General features: G+C 32.0%; 1 protein-coding gene across 1 annotated transcript in view; it reads left to right on the top strand.

Annotated features, from left to right (window-relative positions):
• LOC133336487 (discoidin domain-containing receptor tyrosine kinase B-like) overlaps positions 1 to 17,661 on the top strand; it is a gene marked incomplete at its 3' end in the record, with an annotated part of 53,878 nt that extends 36,217 nt beyond the window's left edge. The window contains exons 5-7 of the mRNA XM_061544783.1: positions 5,374 to 5,553; positions 14,256 to 14,395; positions 17,454 to 17,661. Of these exons, the coding sequence (XP_061400767.1) occupies positions 5,374 to 5,553; positions 14,256 to 14,395; positions 17,454 to 17,661 (528 nt within the window). The remainder of the gene's footprint in view (positions 1 to 5,373; positions 5,554 to 14,255; positions 14,396 to 17,453) is intronic.
• Between the last annotated feature and the right edge of the window lie 500 nt (positions 17,662 to 18,161).

Below are 18,161 nucleotides of genomic sequence, written 5' to 3'. Positions count from 1 at the left end.
GTTAAAAAAAACATGTCTCAGGACAAATTATAGTTAATTGCGCTACAAATTATTTCATTGGAAATTATTAGGTAGTTAGGAGGGAAAAGTTGAGTGACCTTGGTAGAAGTTCAGGCAAGAGAATTAAATATAATCGGATTAAATTTAAAATAAAATCCTATATAGGGAATAAAATATATTTTTATATTTTATTTTATTTATATAGAGCTTTCAAATCCATGCCCCATGGGCTTTGAAAAAATATTCTTAAAAAATCCACCGCTTGAAAAAATATTTTTTTAAAAAAATCCACGCCTTGAAAAAATATTTTTTTAAAAAAATCCACGCCTTGAAAAAATATTTTTAAAAAAATCCACGACCTGTTATGGTTTTTAAAAAAATATTTTTTTAAAAAAATCCACGACTTGTTGTGGTTTTTAAAAAATATTTTTTATAAAATCCACGCCTCCTGTAGATCTTTGTTATGGTCCCTTATAAAGAGCCTAAAGTTTTTTTTTCTTAAATCCATTAGATCCTTGTTACTTCCTGGTATCCATTTATCCAACACCTGACAATTACTAGCAATGAAATAAATTCAAAAGCCTCTCCTCAACATGCACCCCCCACCCCCCCCCCCTTCCTTGCCAGTCATCTAATGTCACTTTGAAAAAATGAAACTTTCGTAGAATAGTTTCCATTGATTTTCAATTTTCTATCCATTTTAATTATTCATTAAATTATAAACCATAATTGTTTACCACATATACAAACACACACACACACCGATACATATACACTCACAAAGGGACTAACAAACTTTTGTATAAAATTATCTACTACAATTACATCGAAGAGACAGACAGACAGGAGAGATATCAAATTAATGATAATAACAATAATGATAGTAGCAGTAGTGTGTGTTGTTGTTGTTGGTGTTGTAGTAATAGTTATCCTGATGATAAAACCACATGAGAGCTTGGTTGTCATTTTGTATGATGATGATGATGATTGGGGACCCACAACTGACAGATAGTCATACAAACACACCAGTCATATGGAAATGTCATATGATTTGGTTAATGATGTCAAAATAATTACAAACAAATAATTGCTACTATCAAAACTTCTATCACAGGGTGAGAGAGAGAGAGAGAGAGAGAGAGAGAGAAGAAGTGACAGAATGAGGCATGGTCTTTAGTAGGTAGAGTGTCCAACGAAAAGGACATCCAACATTAATAATGCATGGCTATGTGAGTGCATGTGTGTGTTAGTGACAGTTGGTAGTTCGACATTAGTAAATTACAGAATAATTAGTGATAGAAGAGTGGTAAAGGGGGCGGAAAAAACGGATATTGGAAAAACCTCAAAAAAAAAATACAAATAACAGCAATTAGGAAAATTATGTGGTGAGGAACAAATTTTTATTACAACAAATATTTTTAAAATTGTGCAAGAATTATTATTGAATATAAGTTTAAAATAGCAGTGCACAGAGAGAGAGAATGAAAATGTTTTAAAACATTTTTTATACCCATCCCCACCCTGTGGTACAGCAGGGTATTATGTATTTGTGCATATGTTTGTAATAGGCAAAAATAATCGTGATAGACCCATGGTTCCTTATGAGAATATGCATAGAATCACTTACTGAGTATATTTATGCATGTCCGTACGTCTGTCCATGTTAAATTGTAAACAAAGTTCAGTTAGTTATGACCCGAGTTGTATGAAATTTGGCACAGCTCACTTATTTGGCCCAAGGACGAAACCTCTTGAAATTGGGAAAAATCGGTTCAGATTTAGATATAGCTCCCATATATATTTTGCCCGATATAGGCACCAAAGTACCTATATATCTTTCGATTTGCACGAAATTTGGCACAGCGTAATGAATAAGGTCTAGAATGATGTATGTAAAGTTTCGTGAAAATCGGTTCAGATTTAGATATAGCTCCCATATATAGTTTCGTCCGATTTAAGGTAAGTGGTGTACCAAAATCTCTATATATACTTCGATTTGCAGGAAATTTGGCACAGCGTAATGAATTAGGTGTAGAATGATGTGAGTTAAGTTTCGTGAAAATCGGTTCAGATTTAGATATAGCTCCCATATATAGCTTCGCCCGATTTTAGGTAAAAAGTCCACTAATGTCGCAGGAAATGTTTTGATTTGTTCAAATTTTGGCATAGCATATTGAATTAAGTCTAGAATGATGTCTGCCAAGTTTCGTGAAAATCGGTTTAGATTTAGATGTACCTCCCATATATATTTTCGTCCAATTTTATGTAATTAGGGGCACCAAAGTCCCTATATATCTTTCGATTTGCACGAATTTAGGTATATGGTACTGAATTAAGTCTAGAATGATGTTGCTAGGCCGATTGACACAACGTACTGAAGTAATGTAAATTTGTCTCTGGCAAGTTTCCCTGAAATCGGTTCGGCTATATATATATATATATATATATATAACAAACACGCTACGTCTGTTAGGATACATATGTAGAATATATCCAAAGTGGTGAAGGGTATCATATAGTCGGCCCAGTCTGACTTTACTATTTTCCTTACTGGTTTGGAAATTATTTAATTGCTAGTAATTGTCAGGTGTTGAACAAAAGGATAATGGAAAATGCCAGTATGGAAGGTTTTCCTAGGAATGAAATATTCAAGATGCAGGCGAAGGTTTTTTTTAATTTTTTTATTTTTTAAATTTTTTTTTAATTTTTTTATTTTTTAATTTTTTTTTTTTAATTTTTTTATTATTTTTTTTTTTTTTTTTTTGATCTACATAAACATTTATTCAAAGCTTTATACAAGACGTGAACTTTTTAAATATATTTTTTAAGGCCAAGTAATACAATATTTTCTCCAGAAGTAATTATGTTTTGTTAAGTTCTGTCCTGTCCAACCTATAATTAGTTAATATCCCTTAATTACATTAAACATTGTTTTTCCTCATAAATTATTTCCTGCATCGAGAGAATATTACAAACATATGCAATTATTATTATTACTATTGTTATATGTATGTGTACACACTCACATATATACACAAACCTAAATATGTTTGTGTGTGTGTGTGCCAGGATTCCATTATATTCGAATAATAAATATTACAAAACGATGGTAGTAAATATTATTGTAATTCGATAAACATTTAACAATGATTCACATTTCAATTTAATTATACGCACACGTGGTGTTTACACATACACCCACAAGTATATATATATATACATATATATATATATATATACCCACATGAATTATCATTTAGAAAACCATTACCAATGCAATTAAATTCATATGTCTATATATTGATGGGTTTTTATCTAGTCTCTTATATATAAATACATATATATATATATATATATATATACAGAAAAACAATTGGGTATTGTTTTCAAAACAATACAACAAGGATAATTTTTGAAAATAATAGCAACAAAAGCAACAACAACACGAAAACACGCATGTAATTACGATAATTATGTTACACACAGGCCTTGCTAAACATAACCACGGTATACATTTACTCATTAAACATTGTATTAGTATGTGTAAAGACAATTATTTCTTTGTGTGTGTGTGTGCGTGTGTGTGTTTATGTTGTGTGTTGGTGTGCCTTGCCTCTTCCATTTACATGTAAATGAAAAACTAATAATAAATCCTTTAAAAATGCCACCACACAGCAACAACAACGACACAATTACATTATACGCCCACAATAACAAGCGTAATACACGCACACACACATACACACAAATGTAGGTGGTACCGCTAACACACACACACACATACGATCACATTTTTCATATCAGGATATATATTCTGGTGACACACTGAATAATAAAACCCCATTTAAAAGGATATATGTGTTGTTGTTGTGGTGGAATAAAATTTTGAAAATTCATTGGTTTCTACATGGGATAAACAGACACACACACAAACACACAGCACACTCACACATCCATACATGTGAAGCCTAAATAGCTGACAAATTATGGTTGATTTAGGAGAAAAAAATATGTAGGTTCCTGAAAAAAAAATATTTTTTAAAAATCCATGCCTTGTGTAGATCCCGGAAAAAGGTTTTTAAAAAATCCATGCCTTATGTAGATCCCGGAAAAAAGTTTTTAAAAAATCCACGCCTTATATAGAGCCTTAAAAATATTTTTTTCAAGGTTCTTATATAGAGCCTTTAATAATGGCTCCCTATTTAAAAAAAAATGCCACGCCTTTTATATTTTTTTTACAAAATCTATGCCTTGTGTAGATCCCGGAAAAAAAGTTTTTAAAAAATCCACGCCTTATATAGAGCCTTAAAAATATTTTTTTCAAGGTTCTTATATAGAGCTTTTAATAAAGGCTCCCTATTTCAAAAAAAAAAAAAAAAAATGCCACGCCTTTTATATTTTTTTTTTTACAAAATCTATGCCTTGTGTAGATCCTGGAAAAAAAAGTTTTTAACAAAAAACCACGCCTTACATAGAGCCTTAAAAAATATTTTTTCAAGGTTCTTATATAGAGATTTTTGTAAAGGCTCCCTATTTCAAAAAAATGCCTCTCTCCACAAAACAACTCGTGAATCATTCGTTGATATTATCCTCTTTTCTATGTCGGGATATTTTATTTCAAATAAAAAATTTAATTGAAATTAAATTTCAAATGACATTGAAATATATTTTTTTCAAAAGGTTCGGCAGCAGCTCATATTTCGTTTAACAGAGGGAAACAAAAAAAAACCCCACTTTAAACAAAAAAACTCCCTGGAGGCTTCAAACGGGGGGAAATGACTAAGAGGAGTAGCAGCAGCAGAACCAACAGCAGTAGTAGTGGCATTTTTTTGGTAATATGAGACCACAACAACTAAACAACAAATGTTTAACTAAATTGAAGTAAAATATTCAAAAAAAAAAGGGGGGGATGGGAGTATAGAATCCCACAAAAAAAGAAATAAAAAAAAAAATTATACAAAACTTCTAAAACTTTGAATACGAAATACTCAAAACTCATCCTCCTCCGGCTATTTGTCATTTGTCTTTGTCTACGTAATGGACTAAAATTTGAATGTCATAGAAAATTTGTTCAAATTAGAAACGACACGACTCAAATTACCGAACACTGAATACAAAAAAAAAAAAACATCAGAAAAGAATAAAAAAATATTCAAACCAAAAAGAGAGAGAAAAAAACTTCCTTCCTTTTCAAATACCCCGTGGGAATTGGATTGTGAAGGAGTTGTATGGCGTTGTATTTATTTAATAGATTTCCTGTATTAAATTATTTTAAATTTGTTCTGAAATGAATATTTATATATATCTCGAAGTACGTAATTTCCATTGTAATTAATTTGTATTAATGTTTTTGTTGTTTTTTGTATTTTTCAGAGGGCATTGTTTCCTATAGCATACCCAAGGGCGTACAACGTGGCATGGAAGTCGATTTATCGGATAAAACCTACGATGGCACTGAACAGGGTGATCGTTATGTTGATGGGCTGGGTCAATTGGTCGATGGCCAAAAGGGCAAGGATAATTTCCGCACCGATATTCATGGTTTCGGTAAAGGTGAGTACAAGTCAAAAAATAAAATATATATATATATATATATATACAAAAAAAATAAATAAATAAAATAAAAAAATTATTTAAAAAATCTACGCCTTATATAGGCCTTGGAAAAAATTATTTAAAAAATCTACGCCTTATATAGGCCTTGGAAAAATTTTTTTAAAAAATCTACGCCTTATATAGGACTTGCAAAAAAAATATTTAAAAAATCTACGCCTTATATAGGCCTTGAAAAAATAATATTTAAAAAATCTAAGCCTTATATAGGCCTTGGAAAAAATTATTTAAAAAATCTACGCCTTATATAGGCCTTGGAAAAAATTATTTAAAAAATCTACGCCTTATATAGGCCTTGGAAAAAATTATTTAAAAAATCCACGCCTTATATAGGCCTTGGAAAAAATTATTTAAAAAATCCACGCCTTATATAGGCCTTGGAAAAAATTATTTAAAAAATCCACGCCTTATATAACCTTGGAAAAAATTATTTAAAAAATCCACGCCTTATATAGGCCTTGGAAAAAATTATTTAAAAAATCCACGCCTTATATAGGCCTTGGAAAAAATTATTTAAAAAATCCACGCCTCATATAGGCCTTGGAAAAAATTATTTAAAAAATCTACGCCTTATATAGCCTTGGAAAAAATTATTTAAAAAATCCACGCCTTATATAGGCCTTGGAAAAAATTATTTAAAAAATCTACGCCTTATATAGGCCTTGGAAAAAATTATTTAAAAAATCTACGCCTTATATAGGCCTTGGAAAAAATTATTTAAAAAATCTACGCCTTATATAGGCCTTGGAAAAAATTATTTAAAAAATCTACGCCTTATATAGGCCTTGGAAAAAATTATTTAAAAAATCTACGCCTTATATAGGCCTTGGAAAAAATTATTTAAAAAATCTACGCCTTATATAGGCCTTGGAAAAAATTATTTAAAAAATCTACGCCTTATATAGGCCTTGGAAAAAATTATTTAAAAAATCTACGCCTTATATAGGCCTTGGAAAAAATTATTTAAAAAATCTACGCCTTATATAGGCCTTTGAAAAAAATATTTAAAAAATCTACGCCTTATATAGGCCTTTGAAAAAAATATTTAAAAAATCTACGCCTTATATAGGCTTGAGAAAAAATTATTTAAAAAATCTACGCCTTATATAGGCTTCCCAAAAAAATTATTTAAAAAATCTACGCCTTATATAGGCTTCCCAAAAAAATTATTTAAAAAATCTACACCTTATATAGGCTTCCCAAAAAAATTATTTAAAAAATCTATGCCTTATATAGGCCTTGGAAAAAATTATTTAAAAAATATACGCCCTGTGTAGGTGTTGGAAAAAATTATTTAAAAAATCTATGCCTTATATAGGCCTTGGAAAAAATTATTTAAAAAATCCACGCCTCTTGGTTGACTTGGAAAAAATTATTTAAAAAATCTACTCCCTTGAAAAAATTATTTAAAAAATTTACGCCCTGTGTATGGCCGCTGAAAAAAATTATTTAAAAAATCTACGCCTTATATAGGCCTTGGAAAAAATAGTTCTTTAAAAAATCTACGGCTTATATAGGCCTTGGAAAAAATTATTTAAAAAATCTACGCCTTATATAGGCCTTGGAAAAAATTATTTAAAAAATCTAGACCTTATATAGGCCTTGGAAAAAAATATTTAAAAAATCTACGCCTTATATAGGCCTTGGAAAAGTTATTTAAAAAAATCTACGCCTTATATAGACCTTGGAAAAAATTATTTAAAAAATCTACGCCTTATATAGGCCTTGTGCAGGTGTTGGAAAAACTTATGTAAAAAAATCCACGCCTTGTGTAGGACTATGAAAAAAAAATTAATAAATCCATGCCTTCTTTGGGTTCGGAAAAAATATGTTTTTTTCCTATATTTTTTTTTTAATTTTTTACCTCATGTCAAAAAATTTCTTCAAGTTTTTTCCCTCCATTTTCCATTAAATTTGTGACAATTTCTGTTTTCTCTGCCCTTAAGCTACTAGATAATATCTAAATTTGTTTGCTTCAATTTCGGTACAAATCATGATTTTGCATGTATAAAACATTTTGTCCTTGTAACAGAAAAATGAAAATGGCAAACTTTACCCGAACTCCCTGCCTAATTGATATGATTAATGGCATATGATTGTCATACCAAACGAAATAAAACAAATAAATAGAAAAAGTTTTTTTCTTTAATAGCAACAACAACAACAAAATTAACAAAATTTTCGGGTTGCCTTTATAATAAAAAACAACAACTTAAATATATAAATTACGGCATATGTTATATAATAATTATAGGAGGTTTATATAAGGATCGGAATTAGGTGATACATTTTGTAGATTTCTTTCTTAGCAAGGGGTACGATTTAATGCAAATGGTGCACCAAAGTCCCTATATATCTTGCGATTAGCACGAAATTTGGCACAGCGTAATGAATTAGGTATAGAATGATGTGTGTTGAATTTCCTGAAAATCGTTTCAGATTTAGATATATCTCCCATATATATTTTCGTCCGATTTTAGGTAAATGGTGCACAAAAGTCTCTATATATCCTTCGATTTTCACGAAATTTTGCAAAGCGCACTGAATTCAGTCTTGAGTGATGTGTGCCAAGTTTCGTGAAAATCGGTTCAGATTTAGATATAGCTCCCATATATGTATTTTCGTCCGATTTAAGGTAAATGGTGGACATGAGTCTCTATATATCATTCGATTTGCATGAAATTGACTGGTGCTTGAAATAATGCGATGTCTGTTACGATTCATCTGTTGAATATACCCAAAGTGGTGAAGGGTATCATATAGTCGGCTCCGTCCGACTTTACTACTTTCCTTACGGGTTTTCATTTAGATTTTTCGATTTTAATATTTCTTCCTTGTTTTTGAACTTCTAGTTTTTTAAAAAAAATAAATCCTTTAATTTGTTCCCTTCGTCCATCATTTCAAACACTTAAGGAGTTGCCATTACTCCCCCTTGCCCTCATATTTATCCCCGAAAAATTTGCCATTAGACCTTCTTCATTTCCATATTAACAACGATTTTATTTGACAACCAGCCAACCACCCGTCAGAACCCCACTCTCTACTCTCAGACTATACAGTCAATACTTTTTTGTCCTTGGAATCCTTGTTCTTTTTTTTTTTTTTTTTTTGGTTGCTTACGCCCTGTCATCTGTCTACATTTCGAATAATATTTCAGTTGTTTATTTGGCAAAAATTCACAATCACAAGACAGAAAACATTTACCCGGGCGATTTTCGTTCTTCTTTTCGGGGGGGAAATTAAAAAAGTTTCATCGATAAGGAAAGAAAAGGATGAGGAAAACACGCTGAATGAACGAGGCAAAAAGAAAATAAATAATTTCCTCATCAATAAACACGGGCGGCACAGACACATTTTATAAATATTTTTTTCGAGGAGACGGTGGGGTTCCCTCTCATAAAATTTTTGTTGGCGAACTCCAAAAATATGAACAATAACCAAAAATGAAGTTGGTTTTTTGTGTTTAGGTCTTCAATATTCTCCTACCATTTTGGGGGGAACTTCTGTGTTTTGGTGGAATTGTATAGCCACAAAATTTAAGCAGACAATCCATAAAGTAAATGCTAAATGGCCAGGCTGGCAGACAGACGGACCGGGAGACAGACAGACATACTGCAAAATATTTAGTATTAATGGCCATGTATACATATCTGTTTCTTTGTCTAACTGACTGCATAGTCCATAACCATAAATAGTATGCATAGTTTTTCCCCCTTCCCCATTTTGGTTGCAAAAAAAAGAAGTAATAATTTATGGCAACACTGGCATTCAATTCACCAAGCAAGCCAGCCATCTACAAAACAGAAGGTCGCTTACAAGTTGCTGCCCAGTCTAGAATTACCCATACACATTGACTAACTTCCGCCCAGCAAAAATAAATTTCCCTATAGAGACGAAATATGGGGGCAAGGGACGAAGAAAGGGAACCCCTTGGGTAACTAAGGTGGGCGGGGGAGAAAGTAAAATAAATGTATGCGTGTGTAAGTTATTTTGGTTATATGATTTTCATTTCCATTTCGTTTTGTAGTTTTGTGGCGTATTCTGTTACTCTGGAGAGTTTATTTCTCTCCCCTCCAATACGCCAGGAAGATGAGGTCAGGCGCCCCCCCCCAACCTCAAACATTTCAAACAGGAAGAAAACTGAAATAAATGTTTATTTGCAAGCAAACACCAATACTGAGGGGGCTCACAAGAGAGGAGAGAGAGGGAGAAGGGAGAGAGTAGAAATGAAAGAGAGGGTGATCCGGGGAGCAAAACTTCATCGATTTCATTTGGCATTGTGCCAATAATCAAAAATTATTGTAAACTTTACATTTTAAGTAGAAAAGTTTTTCCAGTTTCGTTCTTGTTGTTGCTTCCTGTTTCCAGCAACAACAACAAAATTTCAATGTTGTTGTTGCTATCCTCGAATAGCTGCTACTTACTTCATTCATTCATTCGCTCGTTTCCATTGAATATTTCATGAGTACATGAGAAGAATCAAAGTTGGATAGTTAGGTTTTTACTTCAGGATTTTTTTATTTTTGCTATTTATTTGCAACAACAACAACGAATTGAAAGGATAAATTGTATCCTTGTTTGTCTGCAAACTGTTAAATTAGTCTGAATGTCTGGATATTTTATTTTATTTTTTTTGATTTTCGTTTTTTTTTTTTTTGGTGGGGCATTGATTTGCTGGATTATTTATTTCGAAGTTAAAAGGAGAAAAAGTGAGAAGGAGGGGAAACGAGAATGGTTGAAATTAAGGGATTTAAATTTAAAAAAAAAAATATATTTTTTTTAAATCTATGTCTTGATAGGGCCTTGAAAAATAGTTCTTAAAAAATCTATGCCTTGATAGGAATATGAAAAATATTTTTTAAAAAAATCTACGCCTTTTTTTAATAGTGGTCTTACCTATAACCCTAAAAATATTTTTTTTAAGTCCACACCTTATATAGAGCCCTAAAAATATTTTTAAGAAATTTCTTAAAAAATCTATGCCTTGATATGAACATGAAAAATATTTTTTTAATTAAAAAATCTACGCCTTTTTTTAAATATTGGTCTTATATTATCTATAACCTTAAAATATATATATTTTTTTAAATCCACCCTAAAAATATTTTTTTTTAAGTCCACGCCTTATATAGGGCCCTAAAAATATTTTTAAAAAATTTCTTAACAAATCTATGCCTTGATAGGAATATGAAAAATATTTTTTAAATAAAAAATCTACGCATTTTTTTTAAATTTTAATCTTATCTATGACCTTAAAATATATATATATATATATATTTCATCCACGCCTTATATAGAGCCCTAAAAATATTTTTAAAAAATTTCTTAAAAAATCTATGCCTTGATAGGAATATGAAAAATATTTTTTTTTAAAATAAAAAATCTACGCCTTTTTTAAATTTTGGTCTTACTATAACCTTAACAATATATTTTTTTTAAATCCACGCCTTATATAGAGCCCTAAATTGTTTTTTAAAAAATTCCTTAAAAAATCTATGCCTTGATAGGAATATGAAAAATATTTTTTAAATAAAAAATCTACGCCTTTTTTAAATTTTGGTATTGTCGTATCTATAACCTTAAAATATATATATATATATATATATATATATACACGCCTTATATAGAGCCCTAAAAATATTTTTAAAAAATTTCTTAAAAAATCTATGCCTTGATAGGAATATGAAAAATATTTTTTTAAAAATAAAAAATCTACGCCTTTTTTAAATTTTGTTCTTATCTATAACCTTAACAATATATTTTTTTTAAATCCACGCCTTATATAGAGCCCTAAATTGTTTTTTAAAAAATTCCTTAAAAAATCTATGCCTTGATAGGAATATGAAAAATATTTTTTAAATAAAAAATCTACGCCTTTTTTAAATTTTGGTATTGTCGTATCTATAACCTTAAAATATATATATATATATATATACACGCCTTATATAGAGCCCTAAAAATATTTTTAAAAAATTTCTTAAAAAATCTATGCCTTGATAGGAATATGAAAAATATTTTTTTAAAAATAAAAAATCTACGCCTTTTTTAAATTTTGTTCTTATCTATAACCTTAACAATATATTTTTTTAAATTCACGCCTTATATAGAGCCCTAAAAATAGTTTTAAACCAGTGAGCGGAGCAGTATAGTCGGACGGGGCCGACCATACGATACCCTACACAACTACCACAGTACTCTATCTTTCTGCGGGTTTTTATTCCGGTCCTGGGCAATATTTCGTGCACTCTCTTGCCCGATTAATGGTCAACAGCACCTCTTCCTTACACTGACATATTTTCCGAATATTACCAATATTCAGTATAGCCCTTCAAATTACTTGTCCATACTCCCTTCACCGTGGGTTTTTTATGTTTGTCTTATAATTGTAGCATATATATATCGAATCGAAAAAAAGTTTTCGGACCACTTCATCCCAAAATTGTTATATGATCATCACCGAACATTACAGGCGTTGTCCTTGACCATAACTGGAATCTCATGGAACATTTCAATGCGATCAGCGCTATATTTCCGCCCTCCAGTGTGGTAATGGTTTATTGAATAATATCTGAATACCTAAGTACCTGTAAATATTTATATAATTGGTATCAATTTAAAGGTCAACCACTCCTCTTGTATATACTATCAACTTCTCGGGTCTATGTCTTTCAGGAGTAAATATATACGCCATCGAATGCAAATTTTGTAATTTTTCACACAAAAGTCAGGGTCCATTTGACCCGCTAAATATTGACCGATCTTTATCAAAACAAGCACGCTTATTCTTTGGCCCGATATTAACCGATCTTTACCAAAAACAATAGGGGTCTTCATTGGGCAGAACCCATCCTACATGCAAAATTTCGTGAAGATTGGTCCATAGCTGTGGCCTGTATCGTGTTTACAAAATATAATGGACAGACGGACGGACGGACACACATGTCTAGATCGACTCAGCTAATCGAGATATGACGATCGGTATACTTAAATGTGGGTCTAGGATCAATATTTCGCGGCGTTACAAACTTTTGGGGCTGCACAAAGCTATAATACCCTGACAACATAGTTGTGTAGGGTATACAAATTTCTTAAAAAATCTATGCCTTGATAGGAATATGAAAAATATTTTTTTATTAAAAATTTTCGCCTTATTTTGGTCTTATCTATAACCTTATTTTTTTTTAATCCAAGCTTTATATAGAGCGCTAAAAATATTTTTAAAACAATTCACGCCTTATACAGAGCCCTAAAAGTATATTTTTAAATTTTCTAAATCTAAGTTTTCATGAAATTCAGAATAAAATGTATAATTTAATAATTTTTTGGAGGACACCAAGGCTTCCTCAAGCGAAAAATAACATATTTTCTGAAGGCAAATATTTCAGCAAACAATTACCGCTCTTAACTTGGCCAAAAAAGAAGCAACTAAAATTCACTATAATTGCTATATAATGGCAATACACCGGCCAAAGGGAAATAATTCGTGGCAAGGCTTATACATGTATGGGTGATGGGTTTGTATGTGTGTGAAGCTAATGTAAATGGTTGAATTTGTCAACCTTATAACTTTTGGTTGCCTCACTCTCTGGCATTCGTTTTGTCATCTACCCCACCTTAAGTCTTAAATAACCAACAAAAGGACCATAGTTTAGCTGGTCCTACCATAGGCTGACAACAGAAGGGGGGAGTGGGGTGAAAGCCTAGAAGAAGCACAAAAAAGGTTAAAATGTCGCGTTCTTAAGGTAATAATTTTTGTTGGCGCTTTTGTTTTACAAGCCAACACACACAGAGAGAAGGTAGCTACACTTGCTCCCCCAACCCCTCTCTCTCTTCAACAGCAACAATAATAACGTCAACAGCATGAAAACATAGACTGAAGGTTGTACGAAAAATTTTTCACGAAGAACAAAACCCAAAAACAAAAAAATTAAAAACTAGTGCACACTGCACAAACCAACAACAACAATAACTATGTTAAAGACATAAATTTCCCCAACTAGGTAGCTATGTAGACCTGGGCCCAGGGTTTTAAGCGTAACTTTTGGCTTGGTCTGCCTATATACGTGTGTGTGTGTGTGTATAGCCTGCCTTTCAATGCTAGCGACATTGTCGTAATAATTTGTATGCGTGTTTTGGTATGTGTGGCTGTGTGTGTCGGTATGTCAACATTTTACAAGGATAAAGGAATTCTTTTAACAATCATCCTTATTGCGTACACACACACCCACACAAATTATTATTCCATGTAAGTGAGTGTGTGTGTGAGTTTGTGTTTTGTATTTTTACTGCTGGTGCGTGTTTGAAATTACTTTAGCCTTTCACGCCCTCCCCCTTTTTGGTAAGGAATTTACATGCTCAGGCACACACATACATGTATACACAATACACTTGGTTAATATTTTTTTAAAGAGTATGGAATTATTTTTTGTGTGTATATGAAAATAAATAAAACAACAAAAACTTTAGTTTTCCTTCTGACAAAAAAAAAATTGCTTAAGTTTCCATGGCAAGGGTTTATATTTTGAATTCCTGAACGTATTTTTCTATATATAAAAGGGGAGTATAGATTTATTATCTGGAACTTTTGACCTTTCTATTTTATTATTTATCTAATAATTTCGTCTGTCTTCTTCTTTTTTTAGGCTATGAATGGATCGGCTGGCGCAATGATACCCCTGGTCTCATGGGCAAACCTGTTGAAATCGTTTTCGAATTCGATACCGTGCGTAACTTTAGCGCCATTATTTTGCATACGAACAATATGTTTACCAAGGATGTTCAGGTGAGCTACTGGAAAATTAATAAAAAATATTTTTTTGGATATTAAAAAAAAAAATTAAAAATTCTCAGAATACTAAAAAAATATTTTTTTTAACCTGTAAATAAATATTTTTTAAAAAAATTTTAAAAATTGCAAAAACAAAATACAAATTTTTCTAAATTCTAAAAATATTAAAAAAATCACGTACGTCATTCTAAGCCTAATATTCAGTACGATATGCCAATTTTCGTTCAAATCGAAAGACATATTCCGGGACTTTGGTGTACCATTTACCTTAAATCGGTCGAAAATATAAATGGGAGCCATATCTAAATCTGAACCGATTTTCACGAAACTTAGCACACATTATTATAGACTCAATTCAGTACGCTATGCCAAATTTCGTACAAATCGAATGATATATAGGGACTTTTGTGTACCATTTACCTTAAATCGGACGAAAGTATATATGGGAGCTATATCTAAATCTCAACCGATTTTCAGGAAACTTGACACACATCATACTAGTCCTAATTCATTACGATGTGCCAAATTTCGTGCAAATCGAAAGATATATAGGGACTTTGGCTTACCATTTACCCTAAATCGGACGAAAATATAAATAGGAGCTATATCTAAATCTGAACCGATTTTCATGAAACTTCACGTACGTCATTTTAGGCCTTATTCATTACGCTGTGCTAAATTTCGTACAAATCAAAAGATATATAGGGACTTTGGTTCACCATTTACATTAAATCGGACGAAAATATATATGGGAGCTATATCTAAATCCGAATCGATTTTCAGCAAATTTAACACACATCATTCTAGATCTAATTCAGTACGCTGTCCCAAATTTCGTGCAAATCGAAAGATATATAGGTACCGTTTTCATTAAATCGGACGAAAATATATATGGGAGCTATATCTAAATGTGAACCGATTTTCACGAAACTTCACGTACGTCATTTTAGGCCTAATTCATTACGCTGTGCTAAATTTCGTACAAATCGAAAGATATATAGGGACTTTGGTTCACCATTTACATTGAATCGGACGAAAATATATATGGGAGCTATATCTAAATCTATATCGATTTTCAGGAAATTTAACACACATCTTTCTAGACTTAAGTCATTACGCTATGCCTAATTTCGTGTAATTTGAAAGATATATAGGTACCGTCTTCATTAAATCGGACGAAAATATATATGGGAGCTATATCTAAATATGAACCGATTTTAAATCGGACGAAAATATATATGGGAGCTATATCTAAATATGAACCGATTTTTCCCAATTTGAATAGGGTTCGTCCTTGGGCCCAGTAAGTGACCTATGCCAGATTTCATCCAATTCGGATTATAAATGCGACCTGTACTTTGTTTACAATTTAAGAGACAGAGGGACGGACATGCATAAATCGACTTAGAAAGTGATTCTGTGCATATCCTCAAAAGGAACCATGGGTCTATCTCGTTTCCTTTTGCCTGTTACAAACATATGCACAAAGACATAATATCCTCTACCATAATGCGATGAAGGGTATAAAAACTAGTGAGCGGAGCAGTATAGTCGGACGGGGCCGACTCTGCGGATATTTATTCAGAGCCTGGGTAATATTTCGTGTTAGTTGCATCCTCTTGCCCGATTAGAGGTCAAAAGCACCTCTTCATTACACTGACATATTTTCCGAATATTCCCAATATTCAGTACAGCCCTTCTAAAAACTTGTCCATCTTCCCTTCACCGTAGATTGTGTTGTGATGTTCGGCTTATAATTGTAGATCGAGTCGAAAAAAACACACACACACACACAAAATTTAGTTTTCAGTCCACTTCATCCCAAAATTCTTATCGGATCATCATCGAAAATTATAGGCGTTGTTCTTGACCATACCTGGATCCTCATGGAACATTTCAAAGCGATCAGCGCTATATTTCCGCCCTCTAGTGTGCTTATGGTTTACTAAATAATATCCGAATACGTAAGCACCTGTAAATATTGTTGTCCATTTAAAGGTCAACCACTCCTTTTGGATAGACTATTCAACTTCTCGGTTCGATGTTCTTGAGGAGTAAATATATACTCCATAGAATACAAATTTTGTCATTTTTCACACAAAAGTCAGGGTCCATTTGACCCGCTAAATAATGTCCAATCTTTATCAAAACAGGCATGCTTATTCTTTGGCCCGATGTCCTTCTCCATGTAAAATTTCGCCATGTTCAAGCCATAATTGCGGCCTCTGGAAACACCAGAAAGTCATACCCTAAATATTAACCGACCTTTAGCAAAAACAATAGGGGTCTTCATTGGCCAGAACCCATCCCACATGCAAAATTTCGTGAAGATTGGTCCATAACTGTGGCCTGAATCGTGTTTACGACATTGTAATTGGTATCCATTTGAAGGCCCACCACTCCTCTTGGATAGACTATTTAACTTCTCGGCTTGATATCCTTGAGGAGTAAATATATACGCCATAGAATAAAAATTTTGTAATTTTTTCAAACAAAAATCAGGGTCCATTTGACCCGCTAAATAATGACCGATCTTTATCAAAACAGGCATGCTTATTCTTTGGCCCTTTCCCCTTCTCCATGTAAAAATCGAGATGTTTGGGCCATAATTGTGGCCTCTGGAGAGACCAGAAAGGTCATCCCCTAAACATCAACCGATCATTACCAAAAACTATAGGGGTCTTCATTGGCCAGAACCCATCCTACATGCAAAATTTCGTGAAGATTGGTCAATAACTGTGGCCTGTATTGTGTTTACAAATTATAATGGACAGACGGACGGACACGCATATCTAGATCGACTCAGCTAGTTGAGATATGACGATCGGTATACTTACTGGACCAATATTTCGCAGCGTTACAAATTCTTGGGGCTGCACAAAGCTACAATACCCTGACAACATTGTTGTGTAGGGTATAAAAATTCTGGCTGGAAAAAAATAGGCCTTAAAAAATATTTCTTTAAAAAAATCCACGCCTATTAAAAAATTAATATTTTTATATATTTTTTTCAAATCCTAACATTTTTTTTTGTTTGTTAATTTCCTTTCAGGTCTTTGTCCATGCTAAAGTCTTCTTTAGCATTGGTGGTAGACACTTTTCCGGTGAACCTGTCCATTTCTCCTATATGCCCGATACGATAATGGATCATGCCCGTGATGTCACCATAAAGCTGCATCATCGTGTTGGCAAATATTTGAAAATCAATTTGTATTTTGCTGTTAAATGGATAATGCTATCGGAGATATCCTTTGTGTCAGGTAAGAAGTTCGCTACAACAACAATAAAGAAACTAATTTTTAATGATTAAGGATTCAAAGGGAAAGGATAAAAAATTGGTATTTTAGGGAAGTCAAAATTTTATTTAATTGGATAATGGGGATATTTGGCTGGAGATTTATTTTCTAGAAGAAAATGTCCTTTTTAATTTTTCTCGATATCCTTAATTTGTTCTATATCCTTTCTATTATATGAAAAAAAAAATAAATCCATTCAATTTTTTTTTATTTATCAGCCATTATTCCCAGAATTAATAGCAGACCAAAAAAAAATCGTTTTTTTCGGAAATCCTTTCCATTGTCCTCCTGATATCCTTTTTATTAAATCTCAAAATCACGCAATTGCGTTTTAAACTCCACTCCCCTTTGTTTTAAATTCCAAAACAATGTCCTAAAAGAACAAAAGTTCAAGTAAAAACAATTGAGAAGCGTATTCTAAAGGGTCCTGCCATTAACCACTTAACATCAATGGCAAACAAAGA

The sequence above is a fragment of the Musca vetustissima genome, unplaced genomic scaffold (genome assembly GCF_032173495.1).
Source record: "Musca vetustissima isolate MV318-11 ecotype Yass unplaced genomic scaffold, APGP_CSIRO_Mvet_v1 utg19281, whole genome shotgun sequence".
Classification (NCBI taxonomy): Eukaryota; Metazoa; Arthropoda; class Insecta; order Diptera; family Muscidae; genus Musca; species Musca vetustissima.
Note: the sequence above shows the minus strand (reverse complement) of the source record. Positions and strands in the feature narration are given on the sequence as shown.